This window comes from Tyto alba, unplaced genomic scaffold, assembly GCF_018691265.1.
Source record: "Tyto alba isolate M040663 unplaced genomic scaffold, T.alba_DEE_v4.0 Super-Scaffold_7, whole genome shotgun sequence".
In the NCBI taxonomy this organism is placed as follows: Eukaryota; Metazoa; Chordata; class Aves; order Strigiformes; family Tytonidae; genus Tyto; species Tyto alba.
This window is the reverse complement of record NW_024881328.1, coordinates 25296560-25317538: the sequence shown is the minus strand read 5'-3', so window position 1 is coordinate 25317538 and position 20979 is coordinate 25296560. Positions and strand designations below refer to the sequence as shown.

Below are 20979 nucleotides of genomic sequence, written 5' to 3'. Positions count from 1 at the left end.
AGGGCTTTATGTCAGGGCAGTTGTATTTTGCAGACCTGTCCTATCTTCTGGTCCATGTGAGAGCCTCTCTCAGCTGGCCCCCAGCACAAGCTCTCCCTAGATGCTGCCTTGCACCTTTGCAGCACCGTGTCCTGGCTCCTCTCTAGCTCTGATCATTAGAAAGCCCAAACTCCGGTTACCCAGTGCTGAGAACCAAAGTTGTAAAAGAAAACTTGCTGCTGGTAACAGCTGTATACAAAGCAAGAAACAGTCCTCAGTGGGTAAATGCAGGGATCAGTTCACCCCTTCACTGTCAATAAGGAATTACTTTTATTGACCAAAGTCACATCTTCAGCTCCATGAATGAAGAAAAGCCTTTTGAACTTGGGTCTTCCTCTGTATAGATGGAAGAAGATCACTATCCCTGATTAAAATATTTTTCCGTCCTTACAGTTCCTGCCAAGTACCTCACCAGTGTGTGGGAATGCACATGGTGGGAGAAGAAGAAGATGGCATGGTGGGGAAAGGAAGGTGGGGGTACGTAAAAGGAATATGAGCCCTATCATATTTTCCTATGGGACAAATATTTCACCACAGCAGAACATGCCTGTGTGTGGGAAAGATGGTGGGAAAGAGAATTTCAATTTCAAATTCCCCTGAGCAATTGAAAGACAGATGAACAGAAATAGCAAGTGGAAGCAAAGAATCTGACTTTCACTCAGTTTTGTAATAAAAAATTTTATAGTGGAATCAACCAAGATGTATATCAGAATTAAGAATGTAACTCTGAATGCTTTTTGCTTTCCAAAGATCAAATGCAGTTGATTAGTATTAATAACCTTTTAAAACTAGTTGATTATTCCAAGGTATCTCACAGCAGATGAACTTCTTTTGGTTTCATTTGCAGAGTCAACACATGCCAATGATACATGTGGAAGGCACACTCGAAAGAGTATTTTACAAAACAGCAGCGATGTGTGCTTGCCTTTTCTTTCTGACCGTATGTTTTCAGTTTGTTTCCTGGCTGTCTGTGTGATATTTTTAGATTTTCCAACTATCCATTAAAAAATCTGGGGCCTCTGTCTTTCAGGTGCTGATTTCTTCCTGTTAATCATCTGATTATTACTTATTTTTTTCCCTTTAACAGTAAATTCTGATTTATGGGATTTTATTTGCTAACTGAAATTAGGTGATGTACAGTTATAAGGCACAAAAGGCTGGGAGATTAAATATGCCAGATGAATCTCTATTTTCTGTAAGTTCATCTTTGACAATTAGTGTTACTGTAATGAGTATTTTTAGATTCTGGTTTATTTGTGTTTACTACTGCCATAATGCAGCATTTAAAAGCAAGCTTTCTATTATTTTTTCCAACACAGTTGTGATGTATTGGTGCGTCGCTGTGATAGCTATGAAAATGACTATTCAGCATATTGCCAGCGTTCAACTTCACAATGCTTCAACATCTACTGATCCTCATTTTGCTGGCCTTCAACTTTTTCCCCAATAACATACTTCCTAATTCTTTCAGCTGAAGTTTCTGACCCACCAGTTATTTTAACTTTATTTTTCTTATAAAGACTAAACCTGAACTCTCTTAGGATGGTCTCTAGTGCCATATGTTGTTCAAGACTTTGACAGTACTTGAAATGGAAGTATGAATGCAAAGTATGGAGACTCTTCCCAAAGTACTTCCCTGAGATAATAGTTCCCTCAGAGAACATTGTGTTTAATAACTGCATTTTGAAATGATTTGGTATACTTTTTCAGGAAATGCAGAAGGTCTAGTGCAGCTTTATTGCATAGGAGCTCAGTCTGTTGACCATAATAGGAGTTCCAATTTATGGGCAAAAATGCTCTTAATGACACATACGATTTCAACATACACATTTGCTTTTGATTAAACTCTGTAACACATTGGTACACCCATGTAGAACTGACATTTGTCTTTATGAATCTCATGTAAAATGACACTTTGAGTCATGCATAAGGAATTTACAAGAAGAACATGACAAAACAATGTCCTTTTTGTGAATAGAGCCCATATTGTAAGCTTTTATTGCTTTACCAGTAATACATAATTAAATATGTCTACAAAGTCTGGCTTTGATCCTGGGGCTTTCTTCCCTGGGTTTAAGCTAGATACAGTTCCTGTATCCACGATACGGCTACATAGTAGGTAAGGTTTATGTCCAGCCTGTACTTTAAAAATCAACTCTCTTGTGAATTCATTGTTCTCTAAACATAATCTCAGAGAACAGTATAAAGCTACAATGACATTAAGATTTAAAGTCAAAAGGTCTAAAAAGAGATTAAGAGTGGAACATGATTGCAGATGGACAGCAGCAGACGGGACACATCTTAAAGAGCAGTTCACAGTCGCTAAAAGGCAGTATGTCCCACGGAGCGTGTTCCCGTGCAGCCAGGCTGAGCCACCTATTCAGAACCACCAAACCAGCTTTGGTCCAGGGGCTCCTCCACTGGCACAAGAGAAGAAGCTCATCCCCAATGAGGTTATGGAAAACCTGAACAGGGGAAGAAAATAATTTGGAATTCTGTAGAAATAGAATGGAGGATTCATTTAAAAATAATTTGTTCATGAATATTCATCCCTTCCATGTCATTGCTTTGCCAAATTCTTCTTAGACTGAAAAATTATTAACAGCTGACACTTAGTTTGGTTTTAGGTTGTCCTGAGCAATCTCTTGACTGAGAAATTCTATGGGGCAAATTAGAACAATTTTGATTGAAGGCAACTACCTCCATCTTTCCACAGTGAGAAGTGGTTTAATTTTCAGAAGTATTCAGCATCTGGAATTCCTTCATAAAACTTCTGAAGGTAATAAATATCCATTTATTTTCTTGACAAGATTTAGTCTCCAGTGTCTCTATTATATTTTGCTTCTCAATATTTACTTTCCAAGGCTGATTGATTATAACTATTTGATTCAGACTTCTTGAGCAATTAATGTCACTTAGAAAATTTTCAGTATCTGCATATGAAACCTGATGTTCACACACACACTAGTCGGAGGTATTTTGAAATATTTGCTCTAAATTTCCTGTTTTGCAAACATTCCTAGCAAGACAGTCAAGAGGGCAAACAGAAGAAAGGATGTGAAGGCTGCCAAGGAGAATTTGCCAAAGTACTGGAACATCTGCAAAATCCTGCTCCTGCCTCATATTTTAAAGGCTGCAGTGTCTTATTTCTGACCTTAGAGACAGCCATACTGTGTATGGCAAGGTGAGGAATAGGAAAGGTGATGGCAGCAAAACTGAGAAGAGAGACATTTGCATCCCATGTATGGAAATGGAGACATTTCTGTATCATTGTAGAGCTTGTTTTACTCAGCTGGTTGGATGGCTAGGAAGAACCAGAGTCTAGGGAATTCAGAAACACCATCACAGGCAAAATGCTGAGTGTTCATAGTATTCTTTTTCTTCTGGGAAGTGTGAGTGCTCTTAAGGAAGATCTCAGACTCCTCAGAGCAGCACCCTTCTTGAAGAGAACCTTTACCAGCATGGCCTCTTTGTACCACAGGAAATTCAAGAGTGTTTGATGAAGTTAGTAAAACTTTCATCCGTTTTTATGTTCAGGGTTCAATGTTCAGTTTACATTCCCTGTTCAGCGTTGGTTTCTAACTTCCTCTCGAGAGACAACCCACAGCACCAGTTCAGGTCTCAGATCTACAGCAAAAGCTGGAGCCTAAAATGGTGCTGAAGGCTAAGCTTGCCAGGAAACTGATGGCAGAAGAGGAAACACAAATGAACAACTGAAAATTAATTAATGGCTCCAGGAAAACACCTGAATTTGCACAGTTACAGCCATCAAACTGTCTGCATGTGAGTTTTAAGTACTGCAAATAGTACTCCATACAGCTGAGGTTTCTGACACCTCCTGGAAGACCTCATTGTCCATTGTCCCTGATATTCAGACTTACACTGTTCACACCAAATGCTTGTGTATCTGCCTTTGACCAATGTTTGAAAATTTTAGCACCAGAAGTTAAGCTATGACATTAATGAAAAATATGCTTTTCCCCAAAGTAAAAAAACCCAAAACAATCTTAAAGCCTCTTGTTGGACGAAAAATTTAAGACTAGCAGAGGAGTTATCCTTAACTTAGGGATGTGCTTTTTTCCAATTTGTCCAATAAATAAGCCTCTTATTTCACACATCCTGAGTGGCAATGTGTAAGGACTTGGTAAATAAGTTATCTAAATATCTATCTGCAGTGAACATGCTCCACCTTCCCATGGCAGACATGCTTGCTGCACTGTATCTATACATTTTTAGAGGGGGTTTGAATATACTTTTCCCTTTCATTGCAATTATCTGTAGCTGTAATTTTGAATCATGTGGATCCAGGCCATGGGACTGAGACCTGGGACAATGTTTCTCTTGAATTCCCAAGTTCCCAGTTGTTTTGCAGACAATATGGGACAGAAAGGATGAGAACATGGGATGGGAATGCCTATGGAAGACTTTGCGTGTGAGAAGGAAAGTTTGAAGTAGGTTTGTTTGTGGCGCCAAGAAGATTAAGGTTTTTTTTTTTTTTTTTAATCTGAAATCTTTGTTTTCTCTCAAATGGTTGTACTGATAACATATTCAGATCATAATGGTCAATTTTTGACTTTTACAGGTTTTCCTTTCCATCTACATCAGATTTCTAGGTACAGTCAGAGCAACCTACTATTGCACAGTGCTCCCTCCTGACTATGTTTCTTTTGTGTTCACATTCTTCTTAATTGTGCTTTATTTTATTAGATTTTCAGTGCTTTTAGCTTTGTTAAATCCTCAAAAGAGGGATCTCCTATTCATCACTCTTTTACTTAGTGAACAAAATGCCTTACATTGCTGATATAATGGGAGAATATAAACAATTTACAAACTTTTGACATTATAAGAGAAGCAGAAGAAGCCATGTGACCATTTTACTTTTAATAAATCCCCTTTTCATAGTTTCTTAATTCAATAGGAAGCTGCTCTTGGGGTTATTCCCTCTAATCCCCTGAGCGGCCAGGTTATTTTTATGTTGGAATACAACCTTTTTTTCAGTATGCTTCCTTTTCAACATTTTGCTTCAATTTTACTTGGCCTGGGTGCAAAATGATCTGATCTCTGCTTCTCTCTTTTAATCCTTCCAGTCCCTATTATATTGATACACTTGTCAATTCACATGAGAACTGTGGCAGTCTTTAGATCTAGTATTTCTTTTGCTAGGTGAATGTTTTCCAGAGTCCAAGGGAAGCTGAGCTACACTTGCACCCCTCCTTCACTTCGTCTGGAGAACTGTCTGCCTCTGTGGTCACATTTATCTCTCAGAGTTTAAGCACCATTGACACAAGTACTTTTTCTTTACTTTCTTCGGCAACAAATCTATTACAGGACTTTTTAAATTTCATAGACTGCGGACTTTCTCAAAACGCTTGGTTCTCAGGTTTTGTGGGAAGGAGGCTGGATGCAGGAAGTTATCAGTGAATTTAGGGCTGGCTTCTAATGTGTTTATATAGAGGTCATTTATTCCCATTACTTTTAATTAAAGCTATGTTTCCTCTTCTTAGTATCTCAACATATTATGTACAATCAGTGGGCATGAAAAATAAAATGTGATAGGCTAAAGCTTGCCTGGGAACAGGAAAAGCAATAGAGTAAATTCAACTGAAAGATATATTATGTACATATGTATAAAAGAAGCTGCACATAAATTAGTCTACTTCCTTATAGAAATATGAGTCTACAAGCAGCCTGTGTGACATTGTAACATTAGTGACAGAAGCATGTGTACAAAGCATGAACGCTAAATACTTACACTGTCAGAAAGACCATGGTTTTATCGAGGACAGAGGAAATTTTTTACTGCACTAGTAGCTGGCACTTAAAATTAAGGAGAGCTTAAGAAATATGGAGCAAAATCTGAATTAGGGATTTCTGTAGGAATATATATTTTGTAAAGATTGAAAACATACCTGTGATTTATCTCAGATAACTCACACTGTAACTAATAGTTAAGCCTTGATCTGGTATTTTTTGATAGAAAAAAAAGAACTCTTCAGCTTAATTTGAGTTTGGGTATTTCAAAGCAGGTATTTGCAAACTCAGAAAAAAAGACCTTTTCAATAATCCATCATTTTGGAAACAGTCACACTAACCCACAACCACATACAAATACAAAAATCCTAATGGGACTATTTTCTTACTAAGCCTGTAATAGTTTACATTCACCTAATGGCCTGGGGTTATAAGCAAACTACTCAATTAGAGAATTTAGGCTGGTTGCCCACATATTTTAGAGCAAATTATCCCTTCACAAATGCAGAACCCCCTATATAAAATGCCTAAAGAGTATTTCCTGTTAAAAAAGGCAAAAATACTATTCCCTAAATTCCCACCTTAAGCATACTAAGTATTTCTCTTCATGCTAGTGTAGCCGTTTTATGGAGAAATATTTGTTTTTGCCTCACTTGCCTCAATCTAGACCCTTTTGCTGGAATGTTTTTAACCTTCCAAGCAGCTAAAAAATGCTAATGCAACTTTTTTTTTTTGTTGTTGTTTTTCCTCAGAGTAAGATTTTAAAAAGTAGTTTCCCACTTCCCTTATTGGTAATACTGGAACACTGAGGTCTTCTGAAGGCCTGGCATTTTGAAGATTCAAGGATACCAGATCTTCCTCTTCTAAGGACACTCTGAATTCTGAGTTATCTTTTAGGACTTACTATTTCTTCAACTGCTTCTTTCCTTTAAAAGAGGTTGATGCTTTCAACCTATAAACCCCCATTAAAAGTTCCCCACCCTATTATGCCAAGCTGCTGCTCTTAATTGTATGCAGCTGGGTCGATCACTGAATTCTCATTTCAAAGACAAAGATTTAAAAAGTACAATGAACCAGATATCAACTCCTCATAACACATCTGCTTCTAAAATGGAGATGTGTGGTTTTGACTGTGTGCTGGGGATGAATGTCTCCCTTGTAGCACTGGACCACATCAGGGCAAGTCCAGCTCAGGCCCAAAGTGAGTGATCAGTGTCATGGGTCTGATGGCACCTGCGTGGTTTTGAGGCTGTGGATGGAGGGTTTCCCACCCCTTTTCCTCCCATTCTACTGCCTGCTTTCATGGTCATGTGAAATGACTTTCTGGGAGATGCAATGTGAGCTGAAGGAACTGTTTGTTGGTGGATATGTAAATAGATGAGACACAGGGCCTTTTGGAAATTAAAATATTTTATATATGTACTATGAGTGTTGTCACAATTATGAGCACCAGTGAAGTGACCTTTTTCTTGTTTGAGATCTGGAGTAAAGAATGAGGGTGCTATCTCTTACCCGAGGGTGTTTTTTAGAAACTTATGAAGGCTTTTTCCATGATTAAAGTCAAGACAGAAGCCTCGTCCTCTAGCACAGAGTTTATAAATGTCCTCGCACAAAATTCTTCTGAAGTCAAAGAGCTGAATTGTGTTCACCTGGAGACAGAATTTAGCTCAGAAAGTGAAAATGTACGTAATGTGATTGAACTTAATGACTGAAAAGCCTTTCAATAAATCAATGAGTTAATGAGGAAACATTTGAACACCCAGGGAAGACTTTAGAGCAGATGAGTCTACCATTTTTGACATGCTTAACATCTTCAGCTCCAGCTGCCTCCCCTCAATGCTTTATGTAGTCTACTCATCCTTAGAAGTCAGAATCTGTGGGATATCTCCACTATGGCACCCAACACAAGCTGTCACTTTGGAAGGCCTGGATGTTGTAAAATTGGATGTACAGAACAATCTCCTGGACCAGTGCACAGATCAGATAATACAGCAGCAATAGTAAATAAAAAAACATATGCTGTCTTGCAACTCTGCTAGTCTGCAAAAATTGTGAAGGGCAAGAGTAGAAAAAATATATTAAAATTGCCAAGTAATTAAGGAGATCTGTGTGTCAGAATTATCAGAGGGAATCAGATCTCAGTCCTCTATTATGTGTGGACCCCTACAACTGTGTATAACCCTAATAAAGTTTTGTGGAAACATGCAGCTAACATATCCCACTTAGATTCTGATGAAGGATTAGGGTCTAATTTCATGCAATACTCAGAGAATAGAGGAGGTGTAAATTCTAAATTAAGAGAAGCACACATTAAAGAACGAAAGATGGTGCCAGTTTAATCAAACCAGTTAAGCACAGCATGAAGAAGCAAATAATTATTTTAGATATATACAAATTAATTTAACAAATAGATGTCAATGCACATACTTTTGAAAGAGATGCTAAAGAAGTGTCTTCAGGAGAGCTTTAAAATCAGTAGACTGCAGGTGGCTAGTCCATGAGCAGGCTGTTCCTGCTCTTAGGGAAATCAACAGCAGTTCTACCAGTAGGGAATCATATACTCAGGAAAATTCTTAACATCACCAGAAAAAAAAAAGGCAAATATTCTTCGTTTTCTCAAATGTGTTCAATAAGCAGGATTTCTTCTCTTATGATGGAATTTCCTTATTAAAAAGTATGGTAAATTATTTTCAAAGCTAAGAATAATATCAAAGGAATATGCAAGTATTTCAGGACTCAGGATCAGACCAGAAATTCTGAAGCAAACTGGGTAAAAACAAAATGCCCAATCTCTGTGTGATAGAATTTGATTAAGGTTTATTGGCTTTTTACTACAATTTCCAATTTGACAGGCCCTACTAAAGCTAAAATTGAATTTCATATACAAAGCTTATGTGGTTATGTTTGTTATTAGCATTGTCTTCCCCAGAGATATTTGGATTTTGCTTAACTGAAAAATAAACAAGTTAAATGCCGAATTGCCTGGCTAAGACAGTTATATGATGTGGTCTTTTCCTTTCATTATAAAGATTGTGAGTTTTGGGATACATGTTTAGGAGTTTGTGGTTACTTTACTTTAAATCTAATACTGTGGACTTATAATGTTTTTGTTCAATGTTCTGCTCTTTTCATATAAAGTTCTGTGTCCTGGCCAATTTACAGCCAGACTTATCCAATAAACAAGTTTGTAGGAATGCATTTATAGATTGTTAGAAATATGTGTGGTGCCTGCACTTTTCTCAGCAATAATGTAATGATTTATTTTTACTGTTAATTTTGAATTATATTACAACAAAAAGGGAAAATAATCTGCATATATCAGAAGTTATTTTCCTAAAAAATAGAAAAAATGGGAAGATGCATAGGTCAAGATTAAAAAATTCAAATCCTTTGCAGTATCTCATCTGCACCCTCAGAAAACCTTTCTGAAAGTTTTCTTGGTAAATCAGAGAGTAAGCAAACAAACCAAAAAGCAAGGCTAATGATTTGTTAATACATAAATCAGATAGGTATAATTTAGTACCTTACAGAATAGTAGATGGATAGTTGCACTGTGGAACCTTCCAGGAGTTCCAGGACCTAATTTTCTAGCCATGGGTCATTCAGGCATAAAACAAAGACAGTAATAAACTGCTTACATCTTAAATATAGGGAAAGACACAAAAGGCAGATGGGCTGTCAGTAAGATAATAGTGTTTTATTAGCAATGTGCCAAATATTGTTATTTTTCACTGGTGTTCCCAGTGTACTACAGTGTTAGAACTTTTGTGAAAATGAAGAGAGCTTGTGGTGTTTTGAAGAACAAATTGCTAAGACAGGCAGCTAACAAAATGGGAGTAAGTTTGTTTTCGTTGTACATTAGGTTAAGATGTATGGGATTAGCATCTATCTGTTGTAAAGTGAAGATAATTAAATGAAGGTGTAAAACCACTATCCTTCATAAAAGACTTGAGTCACTGACAAGCATAAAATGTATTGTAGTAGTTTTTTCTGCTTTTCTGGCATGAAAGAACTGATCTAGTATTGATAAAAGTATATTACTTAATAAAATAACCCAGACCTAACAAAAATATATATTTTGCCCTAAAGCAAAACTCCTAGACTTCACTACATGCTATTTCTATTTCCTGGAAACCTCCTTTAGTCTCAACTGGACTCAATTTGATGTGCTGTTTGTGCTGGAAAATGAACCTTTTCTAATGCATTTTATTTTGGTTTATTTTGCCTAAAGAACTAAAGTTTTATTTCAGATTTTTTCTTTTTCCCCACATCTCATCTGCACTTTACCTTTGACTCATTGCATCTTTATCATTGACCTTACTTTTCACTGGTTGATTATGGGTCCATTGTTTGATTATGGGTCAGTTTATGACTGGAATGTGAAGAGTACCCCAAAAATGTGCAATAAACCCCCAACTCATTGCTCCAAAATGTCAGTTCCCAAATGTGTTTTTACAATTCAAGATGTATCAATTTTATCTAAGCACCTCTCTATAGCCAAAGCAGGCTTGGAATGACTTTGAATCCTATCATTTGAAGTCATGGAAGTCATTACAGTAGAAGTTCTGTTTTTTGTCCATCTTCTATACATATTTAATGAAATAGCTCTATTTTAAGAAAGGGAATATTTTTTGACATCTTTCTAATATAATTTATTCAAGCTCTGTTTCAGACATTTATTAGTATGACACCGTATGAGAAAATCAGGTTGCCTGGGAGTTTTGCATGTGAAGGGACTGTAAATTCGGATCTTAAATTATCTAAACTTGAAGCAGTAATAGTTGTAGTAATAGATACTCAGTAGCTGAAATATGTTCTGAAATTCTGAATGCTTTCAAATTTCACATTCTTTGAAAAGTTATTTGAAAATCGCATGTGCAAAAAGACTAACAGGTTATACCGTTAAACATGAACACAAAGCAACTGTTCATTGTCCTTCAGCTTGCAAGATATATATTTGCTTTCAAGGGGAGCTCTAATATTTGTCATCTTTAACTGAATGAAATCACAGATACTTTTACATGTGGATTTTATTATATGAATTGGTTTATAAGCCTGCTATTTAACATGATTATATGAATTACGAACTGTGATTTTATTTCTTTTATAATCTCTGTAGAGCTTGCCATTATTTTTACATGTCTATGTCTGGCATTATGCACCTTTGAAATTGTGCCAGAAATATTTATTGTCCTATTTCTGGCATTCTGGGACTCCGTGGTTCCGTTTGGTTTCCAACCAGAACAAAGCTTATTAGCAGATCCAGTTCTTGGTACTTTGTTGAAAACAATTTTATATGTAAATTTAATACTTCATTAAAGTAAGCTCTTGTAACAATCAGGACTATGTATTAAATCCATTTAATGTAGGTAACGTTCTATCTACCATTTTGAGCAGTTATCAAAAGCAAAATATATGTACTAATTAGAACTTTCCTTCTCATTGCCTGTCTCCTCCAGCTTGACTAATAAGAAAGCACTAAAACGCAGTCAGGTTGAATAGAAACGGGATACTGTTCCCGCACTTGTCTGTGCTCGACACACACACACACAGCGCCCTGGAAGGGAGGCTTGCTGCAGTAAGAACAGCACATTCCCATTCGCCCCTTTACTTGGTTCCAAATTCCATTATTCTTAATCAAGTAAAAATCCTCTTAAGGTCAACAGGAGTTTCATTCAAATTACTTCATAATTTGGCCTTCAATTTGTTGGGTTAGTTCTCACTTTGCCCAGTAGGCACAACCATATTAAAAAGGCTATTGGAAAGTATTCTTTATTTTATTTAGCTTCAAGGAAATAGATGTTAATAAAATTTAAGGATGTACTTACGTGTTTATTAAAGAGGAGGAATCCTGTTGAATAAGAACCCTGATTTGTTTAAGGAGCAAACTGCTCCAAGAAGCAAAAATAATATAGCTGACTTAGGTGTTAGTACAGCTCAAATACTTTCAGTGAGAATAATCATGCTTTCATTTGGAGACTAGGGAAAATTGATTTAGTATGTTTTTTTTACAGAACACCGAGTTATTGTTTACATAGTCATTTTTCTAACTATAAACATATATTACTCATTATAACCATTAAAGAATCAGAAGCTTGAAGTTGTGCCCGTCAGGGAAGGGAATGTACTTATAAGTGTATAGTAACTGCTTCTACAACTTCATACATTATTTGAAGCATAACTTATCTCAAATAGTGGCAAAACCATCTTTCTGATTCTCATGTGACAATTTCACACTAAGCTGCTTCATGAGATCTTAATGATAGAATAAACACATGCATTTCAGTGTTTTATGAGAAATTACTTTCCTGACTCATCGTGCCCCCAAAATAATCCAAAGTTTAGCCATGTTCCTAAACATACTGCCAGAGATTTATAGTACTCAAACGAAAATGAGACTGCCACTCCTGCTTTAAACTTGATGGTCTTTCAAGTATGGAAAAGTTCACACTCTAGGGTATCAACGAAGAGGTTTAAGACACTAAGATTTTTTTTTTTTATTCAAAGCATTAAAATGTTTACTTTTTTGCCAATAATCATCAAAGTAATAATAGTAATAATAATAGTAACAATTGTAATAATTAGTAACAGCAATAGAAATATAGCAATATAGCAATAGCAACAGTAACAGCAACAGTGACAGTGATAACAATGGCAATTGAGGTTGCAATAATAAGTAATAGTAAAAATGGTATTGTTAGTAATAATGATTATTATTAATCAAAAGCAAAGGTCTTAATCACAACAAGAGTATTTTATGGAATGGAAAATTTGATCTTGGCTTTTTCTGATGATTGCATGCAACTGTTAAAAGATTTTTATATGAGCCATTCACTTGAAATGGTATCTTCTGACGTGATGTATTCTATATTTCTTTTTGAGGTGATAATTTATCAGGAAGAGTCAAAGGACTTAATGAAAGTGCTGGAGCATTCAAGTGCCTACATGACAAAATACCAAAAAGCTCAAGGAATTAGTGGCAACTGTAAGAATACAGACATCTGACACTCCAAATATTACAGCTGGAATAGAACATCAAAAGAAGCATATACTATTACATATAAAGAATTAAATCCAAGCTACAATATCTTCCTCACTGTTGTTTTTGCAAAGAGCATTTTGAAAGCACATCTTGCCAAAATACGTCACTGAGGTCGCTCCACCTAGGGCGTGCTACCTTTTTTATATTCTCTGAAATTATTCAAATGTCATGAATTAAGCACAATTTATTTGGCTAATCCATATTTAAGTCTTTTTTCTGCAGCTTCCAATTTATATCTGTCTTGTGGCTTCAGGCCTCAACTCTTTCTAGCTCATCAGTTCCCTCTACAAGGGCTCTACCAGTCCCTTGTAATCTGAAATTTTTTCTCTAGCTCTTTTCCCAGTCTCAGTCCTAACTGACACCTGTAACAAAACAAGACAAGAAAATAGTCTGGAGTCATCACAATCAGTCATGTCAGTAAAGTGCAGGTTCAATGCAACTTTTACTACAGGTATGCCCACACAAGGAAGTTATTAATTACATATGTATTTTATTGCATTGGTAAAAAATAAAATGTTCCTATATTACTTTATCAAATATATTCTAATTTTTTTTTTTGACCAAAGCTGACATTCACAAATGTGTGTTAATTACTATGTATTTGTCATTTATCAAAGGCCAGCATGTACTTGTTCTGTTCAAGATGCAGAGGAAACAAAGTCCAGGCCTTGAGACACACGATCCATCATTGGCTCAATTCAGTTTTGGCTTACACTAACACCACTGGTTGCGGTATGTTCAGCTGAGGATGGGATGAAAAGACGCTGCAGCAACCCCAAAAAACGACACAAACTCCATTCCTCCAGTGGTGGTAGAGTAGCTTTGCAGCTGGAGAGCAGAGCCGTAGTGAGGACTGCTTGGACTGTGTCCCTAACAGCTCAGGCTTGCTTTAATCACCAAGATGCCCACGAGGAAGTGGCCTGAAGCAAAGCTGTGCTCTTGAGGAATCCCCTGTGGTGTATGGCAATGAGGGCAGAGCTGCTAACAGGAGCAGCGCAACTGGGGCACAGTCCCCTCTTTCGGTCTGAGCAATGCAGCACACAGCACCACCTAATTCCCAAAGTGTAGTGAAAAAACTGGTGAGGTGGCAGTACACGCAGACTACAGTCAAGAGTGGTATGGGTAGTGGAGTGTGTGATCTTAAAGCTATCTATGTACCTTTATTTGCTGCAATCACATCTCTGCAATGTAAACAATGGTTCTGTTTCAGCATCTAAAAGTGAGTTAAACTACATGGCCTCACCAGCCAGAGAAGTCCAGAAGGGTCTGCTTTAAGAGAATGTGGAACATACTTTGGAAGCCTAAATAAAAAACCTCAAGTAAACACAAATTAGCAACACTAAGCTTCTTTTAACCAGATAGCATTTTCCTAAGGATGTACAGACCCATATATTTATTTAGAAAAAGAAATTGGACTACTAAGCTACATATATTGATAACATATATGAGTGTTACAAATGTTATCATGGGAAAACTCTTTTTGAAGGAGAAACAGTCTTAAGGTGTGTGTGAGACCAAAACATTTTATAAGAAGTTTATTACTGATTGTTCAGTGTTCAGCATATAGAGGGACTGAAAGTGCTAAATGCTATTTATGATGCTGGTGAAAATTTTGAAGACATACTCTACTGTTAGAGTGGTTATACAGAATGAAGTTAAATACCAATCCCAGTGATAATGAAGGATTTTGAAGATAATTTATTTAGAGTTTTAAAGGGGGCAGTTTTGAACCAGATTAATAAAAATTTTAAGGTGACTGATTTGAAATTATGGTTTTATACTCAATTTTACCAGCCTAACCAGATACATGGGCATAATATCTTCCTTTAAGTAGATCTTGGCTCTGAAGTAAACAGCTAGCTGCATGCTATCATATAACATCATATAGCTGAAAGACTTCTCTGCACATAAAGTTCAATAATGGTAGATAATGATACTTTTTAAAAACTACCAGTTAGATAGATTCATAATTGTACAGCAGTGATTAGAACTTCATGGAGGAGGCCTGCATAAAAGCTGGTTCTGCAACAGGGCCCAAGGACAGAAGAAGAGTCTGGGATCTCCCTCACATTCCTCATTCAACCCTGAATCAGGGCTGAATTTTGAGGTGACTTGAAAATGTTTATGACAAATTTGGAAAAAAAAAAGGGAGAATCTTCTTGGAGATGCTGGTATTGGCTGCAGCATTTGAAAAAGCCTTTAAATATGGCATCATTATTTGAGTTTATTTTAAGTGGATACTATGCTAGACCTAAAAGCGTTGCCTATTCTGTTTGGATTTGAATTCTTTTTAAAAATTGATGCACTGGGTCAGGGTGGGATGGAGTTTGTTTTCTTCATAGCAGCCCATCTGCTGCTGCGTTTCAGATTCTGCGACGAAACCAGCGCTGGTAACAGCAATGTTTTGACCATTGCTGAACAATACTTGCAGAGTGCCAAGGCTTTCTCATTTTCATGCTCCCTTAGTGAGTAGGCTGGGGGTGGGCAAGAAGTTGGGATGGGAAACAGCCAGGACAGAAAGACCCAAACTGGCCAAAGGGATATTCCATAGCATATAACATCAGGCTCAGCAATAAAACTGTAGTAGCAGAATAAGAAGGTAGGGAGTTTTGTCTTCCAAGGGAGCCAGTTGCTCAAAGACTGGCTGGGCATCTGTCTGCTTGTGGGAGGTGGTGAGTTATTTCCCTTGCATCACTTTTTTTCTTTCTTTCACTTACTAAATTCTCTTTTAAACCAATCCACAGGCTTTCTTCCCTTTACTCTTCCTAGTCCCTCCCCCACCCTGCTGAGGGGGCAGTGAGCAGCAGGCTGGGTGGGTGTTTACCTGCTGGCCAGGGTCAACCCACCACGGTTGGAAAAACCCCAACATTTAAAGGCTGTGTTATGATGCATTGCTACATAGAGGTTCAACAATGCAGGGGCAGCTGAAGGTATACAGCTTCCGCATAGGAATTTCCACTCCAGGGCTCTCTGAAGGACTTGCTTCCACATCTGTGCACGTGCTCCCAGTTGTGTAGCCGCAGCGGTAAATCTTCTGAGCAGGGCGCTGAAGCCCTTTGTGAGAGACTGTGCAACCAGAGGAAGCATTCTCTCTTGCTCAGTCCTCTCGGCACGGCACAGGCGATGACAGGTGTCGGCCAAGAAGAGACACCACCTAAGAGAACAGAGTAGAGCACCAAGAGAGAGGGCACCGTTATTGCAGCGATATAAACGAAAGACGTGCAGTGCTGCTTCTCTCCAAACAAAGTGAGAGACACCTGCCGCGGCCCTGAGGCGGCTCCAGCGCCCGCCGCGGGGAAAGCGCTCCCGTCCCCGGGCCCGCCCCGCCGGCGGGGGTTGGACGCGGGTGTCAGGAGGCCGCTGCAAACCTGTACGCGACAGGCTGACCCCCGCGTTCCCAGGTTTTAGTGTTAAATCACTTTTTTTTCTGTACGTAGGCATTAGAGAGGGCCGCAGGAAGACGGGCTCGGGCTCGCCAGCCCCGCCGGCGGGGACCGCCTCTGACACCCGCACGTTTCGACTTGGCTCAGCGCAGCCCCGCCGGGGTACCGCGCTGGGCTGCGCGGGGCAGCTGGGAACTACCACACGGACCGGACCCGGCCCGGGGCTGCCCGGACTCGGACCCGGCCCCGCTGCCGCCGCCACCGCCACCGCCCCCGCCCCGCGCAGCAGCCCGGCCCCGCCCCCGTGCCAGCGCGCCCCGCGGCGAGTAGGCGCTGATTGGCTGCCGGGGCCGCGCGGGGCCTGATGGGAGCGTCGCCCGGGCGGCTGGGCCCCTCCTCCCGCGGGCGGCGGCGGCGGTATGCGCGGCCCGGGCCGCGGCAGGTACGCGCTGTCGGGGGAGGAGCGGCCCGGCCCAGCACAGCCCAGCCCAGCCCAGCCCTGAGCGGCTCCGCGGTGGGGCCTGGCTCTGCCGCGAGAGGGGCTGCTCGGCTCTGCCCGTGACCCGTCTCGGGCCCCGCGTCCCCGGGGGCTGAGACGGAGCAGGGCGGGCGGCCGCTCTCTCCCGCCTCGCCGCGGGCAGCCGGGCGGTTGCTGGGGCGCGGGGCGGCGGCGGGCCGGGGCGCAGCCTCGGGAGAGGAGGCCGAGCGGTGTGGGGAGGAGGCGGTGGGCGTCTTCCCCGCCCGCCCTCCCGCTCCCCGGAAGCGGGGCCGCTGCGGAGGCGGGGCGGTTGCCGAGGGGCTGGTGGCGGGAGCCGAGGCCGAGCTCGGCCGCGGCCTCCCCGCCGACCGGCCCTCGGGCTCGCTTCCCGGGCTGGCGGTTGCTCTCGCATGCTTCAAAACAAGGCTGGGCTTCAAAAAAAGCGCCTGACCCACCCACTCCTTGCTCCGTCGCTTTGGAGTCTCCGTGTGGGAACTGTTTTGCCTTTTTAATCAGGGCTTTGCAAGGGAGAGGACCTCCATAGGATGCTTCTGAACAGAAACAGCAGAAAATTAAATTGAACTTGAAGTAGATTCAGTATTTTGCTTCAACTGAGAGTGCTAGGACAGGCTAGCAGTAGGAGGTGGGTGATGCTTCTGGTGTTGTTTTGCTTCTTTCCTTGTCCGTGGCGCTCATAGCTGGAGGAACTTTTTATGGTCACGGTGGAAGTTTCTGAGATCACTGAATTTTGTGTGGAAACTTCATGAGCAGAACTGGAGATTCAATTTGAAAGGTAGAACTTGTACTCTTTGTAATGGTAAATATCTGAAAATATTTACATAAAATGAAACCACTAAGTTTACAAACCCCCTCATTTAAAGATCATTCTTCCTTTTGAGGGAAGGGTCTATATGTCTATATGGAAAGCCTTGATTTCAAGTTTTGAACTTACTTTTTTCTTTTAATATGACTTGTCTTGATGTTACTTCATTTTGGATTTCAGCATGTCAGTTATTGAAATTTATTTTGGAGACTTTGAGTTTTCTGGAGAGCTTTTATTCTTAAAATATCAACAACAGGGTTGAAGAAATTTGGGACTGACTTGATAGAGTGTGATGAGGTCATCAAACTGTTTTTCCCATCTGGATGAATAGGTTGGTAGATGACTTCTGTAATTGTGCATGATTCATCCCTCTTTCAAAGAGAAACTTCTGTTCTTTTACCATGACACTTTTGCTTTTCTTTTTACTAATTTAATTGCGTATTTTTGGAGTAGATGAGATGCTATCAGGAAATTAATATTTTTTTTTGGAGAGTTGGGTTATAAAATTGGTAGTAGTGTTTTCTTAAGCTTCTACATTAAGTGTGTTTTAACACTTGTCTCTTTTAAGCCTAGCACAAGGAAATGTTGCAGCTATCTTATTTGTCTATAAAATTAGTGATAATGTGGAATCGAGTCCCATTTCAGCAGTGTTCAGTGAGTGGAAAGGAAAGGTCTGTGCTAAAGAAATACAGTCTTCAGCAGGAAAAAGTACTGTACAGTATCTTGATGCTTAGAGCATGGGAGGGAAGGAGACTTGTGGAAAGAGGACTCTTACCTTGAACAGCAGGATATTAGTGGTAGGTATGTGGACTGGCAGGTGAGGAGGAACAAGGAGAGTTTGAAGCAGTTGAAGACCATTTGTGTTGTCATGTCAAAAAGAAGAGAAGGAGGGAAGGAAAACAGCTGAGGGACTTCATGGAAACCATAGAAAATTCTCTATCTCCTAACTAAGGATTTGGTGACTAAATGGTAAATGTGAATCTAGTGGCCCTAATCCCTTAATACCTCTTTGGAGAAGGGTTTTGGTGGTATTACTGACTTGCAGAGCAGCATATGTAAAGCCTGTCAGCATCGTAGTTCATGTAAAATTATGTGCACGGTGACACTTGTCAAACCTGTTTCTCTTCCAGGTATTTGCCAGATATTTTATAAAACATATGTAGAGATAGCACTGTGAATGTGTAATTGACAAAGGTTGGTGTCACCAATGGCTCATGGATAACCTGTGCCAAAAAATCCTCTAACGCTTCTACTGCAGAGGTTCCCAAACTATGACCTGAAGGAAAATGGCATATGAAAAGACTGCATGAGCATCTCCACAACTGAGAGCTACTGTTGCTCCTAAGAGCAGTGACAATGCTAGGGAAGCAGAGTAGATTTGGGGACCGTGTGCTAAGTTTGCAAACTTCTTGATTGGCTATTTGACATAGTTTTTGTATTTTTTTGCAATAAAGATACTATCTGTCTAGAAATATTTGCAGAGAAAGTGTCTGCTCAGATCTACTGCAATACCTGTCATGTAAAAGCTTGCCTGTAACTGCAAAGTGACAATTGAATCAAATTCTCAGTGTTAGATTGCGTTATTGAAAAATGAAAATATTGGTGCTATTTTACTGAGGTGAGTTGCTGTAGTAGTGATTATTTTGAGAATTTATTCACGAGTCCAAGGGGTAATTGTGCTTTTTCTGTAGCTTCCCCCTTTGTGCTAGTAATTTGGCAGCAGCAGAGCTAATTTGTCCATCTGTTCTAGCTTCATTTTGGCAGCATTTCAAATACTGATTTCCTTATCTTTAAGGATTGCTTTTTGAAATCATAGTGCCTATAGTTCTGGGTTCTGGAGTTCTTGGCTTTCTTAAAAGGTGAAGAGTTTACCATGCTACAGTAGCATTTGTGCTAGTGAGCAATGTGTATCCTGTACTATGTTAATTTGTTTTGACAGCCTCAGACAATTTGGCAACAAATTTGGATTGACATTAGGTTTATTTATTTCTCAATGTTTGGCCAAAGGTAACCTAATAAGATAATAATCACTGATATTTCTGCCTAAGTGGACCAGTGCTTTGTTTTAATAAGTCTTACTGTTTAAATCCTTTGAGCCCTAATTGGGGTTGAGCTTTAGTTTACTGTTGGGGTTGCTATAAACTGATCACTTTTTGATCTCTGGGTAAAAACTTGTAAATTGACTGGAGAGAAGTTCTGCCATCCTAAGGTTCAAAGTCAACTGATTCCAACTACCTGCTGATGGAAAGTTGCTATGCTTTTTTTTTTTTATGAACCTAGACCCAGGTCATCAAATTAGTACTGTTTGTGCGTTGTAGGTTTGTGTAGGGTGAGGTGAAGCTACTTTTTCACCTTTGGAGTTGCTTTAGGGCCATTTGATGTGCCAATGACTGCACTGTGCGTTGTGTGCAGGGAAGACCTCCCAACGTAATGCTTTCCTAGAGCAAGTGAAATCTCTTTGAAATGGTTTATTTGAACTTAAACCTGATCATACAAAGGAAGAACAATGGTGCTATCCAATGCGTTCTTGTTGATGAGAGCATGAAAAGGAAGTAGATTCACTGGAGATGAACTTTTTCATGAATAGTAATAGTTCATGGATAGTAATGCTGAATGCCTGGAATGACAACTGAAAAGGAATATTAAGAGTTGCTTATGAGCAGCAGAGGAAATAATTGGAAATAAGTTTCTTGAATAATCTTGGGTAATAATAAATTTAAAAAATTGTTTTCCGCTGGAGCATTTTGCTGGCAGGGCAGTTATTAGTTATTTTGTGCCTCTATTTTTGAGGACTCCCCTCTGGTTAAATATTTCCAAAGTGAAAATAAGTTTGGCTACATCAGGGCTGATCAACTGACTTAAAAGATGGCCTATAGAACAGAAGACTAGATTTAAAAGTAATGTATAGGTACATAACTAGGCAATGGCCTTATGTGATACTTTGATTCCTTTAGATATTGGAATAAACTTGTGAATCGTGGACTATGCTGTTAGATTGCTCCTAAGTGCCTAATGCTTCACTTCTAGCTGTGAATTCCTGTAGAAGATTGATAGCTCTGCCAACATTTGTCCATAATAGAAGATGGGTGGATTAATATCAAGATGGCGGGTAAGTAAAATTGTGTAACAACATAATAATCTTACTCTAGAGGGTGAGAGTATGCAGGACATGTTTTTTAATACCTGTTGGTTGACTGTTAATGGTGGCTGAATGTTAGTGCTAAACTTTTTCCACTAATATGTCACTTAAAAGACCAATAGTGAGACATAATGACCAAAAATACTCTCAGCCAAATCCCTAAACTGTGAAACTGTGTGGCTGTCCTTTACTTCCGTTGCAGTACCAGGCCTGGCACTGGTTTGGTTAACTTGTAAAAACAGTTTTAACTCTTCCTGTAAATCTAAATAGTTTTGGGGTGCTTCATTGGGATAGATATAGCAGCATATGTGACTTGAAAGACTG

General features: G+C 39.4%; 1 protein-coding gene across 8 annotated transcripts in view; it reads left to right on the top strand.

The window, feature by feature from the left end:
* The first annotated feature begins 16560 nt into the window (after positions 1-16560).
* The window catches only part of LNPK (lunapark, ER junction formation factor), a 43504-nt gene continuing 39085 nt past the window's right edge, over positions 16561-20979 (top strand). For 2 of the 8 annotated variants that reach the window (XM_032989727.2, XM_032989723.2), the window contains exons 1-2: positions 16561-16657; positions 20544-20625. In XM_032989727.2, coding sequence (XP_032845618.2) covers positions 20599-20625 — 27 coding nt within the window. In that variant the 5' untranslated portion in view covers positions 16561-16657; positions 20544-20598. The other 6 variants (XM_042784080.1, XM_032989724.2, XM_032989728.2 and 3 more) reach the window with 3 other exon arrangements.